The following is a 5,938-nucleotide window of genomic DNA, read 5'->3' as shown; positions in this document are numbered from 1 at the left end:
GGTTTGGCCAGTGCACAAATTCTTGATGAGACATTTTATACTGGTGTTTGATGTTGAACTGTTCAATTGATTTAAGATTTTTTTTAAATGACCCCAGTGTTCACAGGCCCACCGGGCCAGTGTGGTGGTCATTAGTGTTTGACAGAGAATTTAACCACCGCTACACGTATTAGACCTGGGCAGCATGTTGAGAAACGGAAAGTGCTTTCCAATTCAGATGTGGTGAACCCAATCAAAGGCCACATGTCTTAATACATTAGCCAGATAACCAGTCAGGCAACATTATTCTGATACTTTATTACAAGGACCATCGAGGACAAAATGCAATGCAGAGTGGATACATGAAACGGAAGAAATATGAAGGCAAGGCAAAAGGGAGTCCCTTTAAAAAAATAAAATATAGATCAGTGCTTGTGTCCTCACCCAAGCAAACCAAGTACCATCGGAAAGGTCGTTTTAACGTGCCCCCTATATGCACAGACAAAAACATACATGTAAATCATTGCATGAAACAAAGTGTATTCAGATTAATTCAATCACTCCTCCGTATTGTCTTTAAATAATAAGTGCTGAGTCAAACAAAGCTTTTAACAACCCGATTAAATGGCTGCTAGGGGCCAACATGGCTGCAAGGAGCCAACATGGCTGCAAGGAGCCAATATGGCTGCTAGGGGCCAACATGGCTTTAAGCCAAGTAACTGTCCATCCCCTGCAGGCAAAAATAACCAGTGCACCATCCAAGGCCGTGTCTGAACAATCTGTCAAATCCTCGCCTCGTTCTTGTTTCCTCAAAGGCTCCCAATGTGCCTTAGAGGAGAGGATCCAGATTTAGACCTGCAACGCGCTTTGAGAGGAACACAGGAGAGGACATGGAAACAAGGATTCGACAGTAAAAAAATTTGCACACGGCAAAAGCCACCAACACTGGCATCTTAGGTCAGATGAGGAGTGTGAGGTGATTTGGTATTCAACACCAGTGGCTCTTCTCTCCACACGCCAATATGACAAATCCTTCCATCTCGTTGTTTGAGTGAGTCCATTTGCAGTCCATTTGTCCCAGGGATGTGAACTGTCTTCGTTCTGCCGTGTGTCTGTTTGTGTATCTATTGTTGCCTGTTGCGCTGGCTTTGCACTGAAAGACAACTGCTGCCAATGTCTGAATCCCATGGGACCAATTCAACTGCTGAACAAACTATTAAAAGTAATGACAGTCGGTGTATGTACTAATTATGACACACTAACAAGCCAGCAAAAGAGCGAGCACAGATGGAAAACCGAAAATCCCTGAGTTGTGCTTTTTCCTTGTGGAGCTGTATCTCACAGGTCACTAAAATAAGGGCTAGAGAGTGGGCATTTCAAAGGAGGCCAATATTGTTTTTTCCTGACATTGTTCTCATTTTAGAAATGTTTTGGCAATAATCACTTTTGCATAAAACTTGTCATATGTGAGTTGTTGAAATGGAAACCTTGCATTTTAAATCGTATAAATAAAGCTAGAAATGCTCTCTAAAGTAAGTGCTTCAGCCATTGAATGCATACCCTCCACAATCATGCATGACTTTAGAATTCCCATGCAAAGACATTACCGTTGTTTTTTTTCCATTTTATACATGATTTTTTTTTTTTTTAAATGGCCGTAATTACAAATCCTTTTGTAAAAACCATGTGTAAAAGTGCTTGTAAAAACAGTCAATAATAATTCAAATAGTCAACACTATTTACATAAAAAGAAATTGTGCAGCTTTTTGCTAAGAAGACTCGTGAGACACAGATATAGGTGCAGGCCAGCATAACACTGGAAAAGACCTGGAAGATCTTCTCACAAAAGAATGAGAAACATCTCGGTAGGAGACCCATTTTCCTCACTGTAAACAAGGAACTTCCTTTTGAAATAACGGGATTTAAAATGACAGACTCGCCGACGACAGTAAAGTAGTGTTGTTCATTGCCTTTAGCAGAACACCTCTAACACCCCCTCGTTCAACCCCCCACACAACCAAAGCCAGGTTGTACTATATTTTTGGGAGAGAAAGTGCTATTTTGTACGCACGCTGACACGTTAACCGTCAACCGTGCCACTTGTATCAGGCCTCTACCAAGCCTCATGTTCCTAACTACCTGAGAAAGAGAGGCTTGAAAGGCGAAGTTGACGAAAAGGCCTAGTTGACGAAGAGGCCGGCGTCTGTCTGCCCGAGGGCTGTGCATCCGTGGTCCTGCGAGGAGAAACAGTCGTCCGAGTGGACGAAGTGCAGGGCCGTCTGGTTGTAGCTGAGCAGGGCTTGTTGCCTGAGATCGGGGCCATACTTCAGGGAGTGGGGGTGGACCTGCTGGATGTGCCTCTTGATGGTGCTCACCTTGAGCGTGGCCAGGGTCGCGCCGCACACCATGCAGATCAGACCGTGCCGGCGGCAGTCGTAGTCCATCAGGAACTCCATCCGCCAGCGCACCTGGTAATTCCGCCTCTGGTCCTTCCCCGGATAGTGACCGTGGCGCCCCGGGGCCGAAGGCGTCGCGCCGATGCCCTCCTCCCTCTTGATGGCCTTGGCGGCACGGTGGTGCGTGCCGTCGTCGGGTGGGGCCTGTTCGCCTGTCTCTCTCGCCGCGGGGAGGCTGATGACATCACTCAGGGCCTCCTCTGTTGAACGGGAGGGGCGGGGCAGTCAGTAAGAATGCAGGAACCTTTTTTTTTTTTGCCAGGGTAGCTTTTACATCGGTTGGAACTCTGGGATTTTACCTTCTTTCACGTGCACGCCCGGGGGGTCCTCTGTCGGGGCCTCTTTGGTCCACGCCTTGGCCATGGCTTCCCTCTCCTCTCGGGCTAGGCTGATTGTCTCGGGGTGGCACTCCTGGATGTGGCGGCGGAAGTTGCTCACCTTGGACACGGGCAGCACCTGGGAGCACACCATGCAGAAGGTGCCGCGCCCCTGGGGCCCATAGGCCACCAGGTAGTCCAGGCGCAGCCGCCACGGGAAGCCCCCCCGGAGGCGCCTCTTCCTGGGCTGGCGGAGGCGGGCAGGGGGCCCGGGAGCGGTCACCTCCGGAGCTCCGCCCACGTCACCGCCGTCGCCAGCCGCGTCCCGTGACGGTGACGGCGGCTCACCGTTGTCCTCCGCGTAGGTGTCTGAGCCGATCTGGATGGTTTCCAGGTCGTCTGGGAAGAAGTCCACTCCGGCGTCGCTCTCCACTTTGGCGTGCGGCTCTGACTTGATGAAGTCGTTCAGGGGGTCGGCCTCTGACATGGCCATCGGGAAGGAGAATAATTAGTGAGGAAGACTTTGGGGAATCCCAGAACATCAAGGGTTATTACAACTAAAGCTATTTATTGTAAGGCAATAATTTGGTTGTGAAAAGACAATCCTTTGAATTATTTGATAGGACCCAAAATGACAAACTACCTGCCCCATCTTGTTACACCCAAATACACTCTTCAAGGAGGGATAACTGCCTTGCTCAAGGACAAAATGGCAGATTTTTCTCCTTAACAGTTTGTTCAACTCCATTTTCTCATTGCAACCCACTAATCAGGGATTGATTCAGACCCGGGACACCAAATGGGTGGAAGTAATTACAGAACATTATATTATTTTTCACAGGCTCCGGACCTCGTAGGGTAAGAGTTAAATACCCCCCGCGCTGGTCAATCTGCCATCCCCACCTCCTCCCTCAACGCCCTCCCCGCCCCCAACTCACCGTGCGTTTGGGCCCAGGTCTGAAGGATGCAGTGCTTCTCCTCCGAGCTGTAGACCAAGGACTGGGGGTGGATGTCCAGCACGTGGCTCTTGATGTGGTCCAGGTGAAGGGAGGGCAGTGGGCGGCCACACACCATGCACACCAGCCTGCCGGCCTCCGCCTGGTACTCCATGAGGAACTCCTGTCGGAACCAGGCGTGGAGCGAGTCGTTCAGGTAGCGCTCCAGGGTCCGGGCCAGGGGTCCGGGCAGCTCATCCTGTTGGTTGCGGACGGCGGACGGAGGGGGGGATGGGGTTGGGGACTGGGGCTGGAGTTTTGGGGTCACTATACCGCCTGGTTTTCCTAGGGAATATAAAGGTGTGGTGGGGGGGGGGGGGGGGGGGTTTAATTTAAATATCAACATGAATACAAAAAAAAAATATGATGGCACACTAACATAACTAAACATGCATAAATCTGTAACAACTCAATTCAGGTCAGTACACGGCACAGGACAAGCTTCTGTTGTGATTAAAACACTTTAAAAAAAAAAGTGAGGACTACAACGACCTCACTTTCTCCCAATACTGTTGAAATGCCTCTACGCAGTGTCCCCATGACTCCACATAGCCACTTCTTATCAGGCATGCTCATACTGCCACCAAGTGCAAGATGCCGAAACTCAAACTCTTATCAGGAAACTGGGCAATGACACGGCATTCCATGCCCCCCCGCAACCCCCCCGCACCGGTGGATCGACGTGCACAGTCCAGCAGATCCTCCTCGCAACCCTGGGAGACGGCGACCGCCACTCCGGGGGGAGACGGAAGCCCCTGGCCCCCCTCCAGGCTCAGGTGGCTCTCCCAGCCTGAGCGGATCACCTCCTTGTCGGCCGCGCTCCACAGCAGCGAGTCCGGGTGCTTCTGCCGGATGTGCCTCTTGATGGTGCTCAGCTTGAGCGTGGCCAGGGAGCTCCCGCACACCATGCAGATCATGCCGTGGCGGCGAGGATCGAAGTCCATCAGGAACTCGCTGCGCCAGTACTCGTGGTAATAGCGCCGGTGGTCTCGGCCGGGGATTCGGCTGAGGCCCGGCCGCGAGGCGCACTGGACCTTCTCCTTGCGTCCCGGGGGGCCCGGGACAGGGGACAGCAGGAAGGGCGAGTCGGGACCCTCTGTGACGCTCCAGTAGCTGGTGCCCGGTGAGCAAAGCGGAGTGGCCATCTCCTCCGGGCCACCGTCACCCACGTGGCCATTGGTCAGGCCGTCCTCCTCTGGTGGAAAGGGAGAGAGAGAGAGAACGTAAGGAGATGCACGTACATGAGTCATTCCCGGATTGGAACCAATTATGTAATTGAGCAGCACGTTTCAAACTCTTATCGCCTTCAATCCAAGGCATACTGCTCAGATGCCATTCCCAAATAGATTAATTCCACTACAGATATTAAGAAAACAATAGAGGGGGTAGCAACTTAAATCAGGGGATAATATTCTGTTTAAGCACAGCACCAGAACCATCTAAATGGGGGCGGCGACTCCATTTGGCCGATATGGTCGCCGTAGGTTTCCGCTGGGTGGCGACTGTGCGTCACAGCAAGAAGCCAGCATGGTATTTTGCCTTTGTTTATAGCGGAGCTACTGAGACAAGGGGGCCATGCTGCTATATAGCATTGTCCGTCACACGGATTAACTGTGACAAAGGGTGGCGGGCCGACGAGGGGTTGAGTCTCCCCACTATCGAAACAAAAACATGACAATTTACCTCCCGAACAGTGTCCCAAGTCACTCGGCTCTTGCGTTGCTTCCTCCTCTCCGCTTATTATTAATGAGAGAGAATCTGTCGGCTCAGCACACCGGAGGACCACGGGCTCGCTCTTACCCGTCTCGTTCTCTTCCATTAGCCTACTCGCCAACGTTACAATTTTCACGAATGCCTTCAGTTCGCCCTAATAGACTAGGGAGGCAAGGTATTTCTTTAAAATCATTCGGCACGCTTTTTGTAATATATCTAGAAGCACGAACAGACCTATCGTGTTTGGGTGCCCCCGTGCTGTCTTTATACTGAGCCCCTCGTCCCCCACGCGCTCAGCTCTGGCGCTAAGTTAACTTTTCATATATCGGCACGATATTTGCTCGATCTTATATCCTTCTTCGGTCCTGCGGGGGTAAGACTCTCTTGGTAATGGTGAGCAATAGCGGCCTCCCATATGTATTTTAAGGCTCTGCTTGTCTTCAGGGTGGGGAGCCGAGCTTGGGGCCCCTGGGGCTCC

At 51.3% G+C, this 5,938-nt stretch overlaps 1 protein-coding gene across 1 annotated transcript; it reads right to left on the bottom strand.

The window, feature by feature from the left end:
• Nucleotides 1-278: 278 nt before the first annotated feature.
• On the bottom strand, nt 279-5,938 carry si:dkey-106g10.7 (uncharacterized protein C11orf95 homolog). The gene is made up of 5 exons (XM_010887942.4): nt 5,431-5,938; nt 4,418-4,942; nt 3,691-4,032; nt 2,735-3,232; nt 279-2,635 (listed from the first exon to the last, which is right to left on the bottom strand). Exons 1-5 carry the CDS (start codon nt 5,564-5,566, stop codon nt 2,160-2,162), a joined length of 1,977 nt encoding a protein of 658 aa, XP_010886244.2. The 5' UTR covers nt 5,567-5,938; the 3' UTR covers nt 279-2,159.

The sequence above is a fragment of the Esox lucius genome, chromosome 24 (assembly GCF_011004845.1).
Source record: "Esox lucius isolate fEsoLuc1 chromosome 24, fEsoLuc1.pri, whole genome shotgun sequence".
Classification (NCBI taxonomy): Eukaryota; Metazoa; Chordata; class Actinopteri; order Esociformes; family Esocidae; genus Esox; species Esox lucius.
The sequence above is the reverse complement of the archived record's forward strand: the minus strand, read 5'-3'. Positions and strand labels throughout refer to the sequence as shown.

Coding starts and splice junctions, on each gene's coding strand:
- si:dkey-106g10.7 (XM_010887942.4), bottom strand. CDS start 5,566: ATGGAAGAGAACGAGACGGGTAAGAGCGAGCCCGTGGTCCTCCGGTGT. Junction 4,033..4,417: donor CTGTGCACGTCGATCCACCG/GTGCGGGGGGGT, acceptor TATATTCCCTAG/GAAAACCAGGCGGTATAGTG. Junction 2,636..2,734: donor GGGCGTGCACGTGAAAGAAG/GTAAAATCCCAG, acceptor CCCGTTCAACAG/AGGAGGCCCTGAGTGATGTC.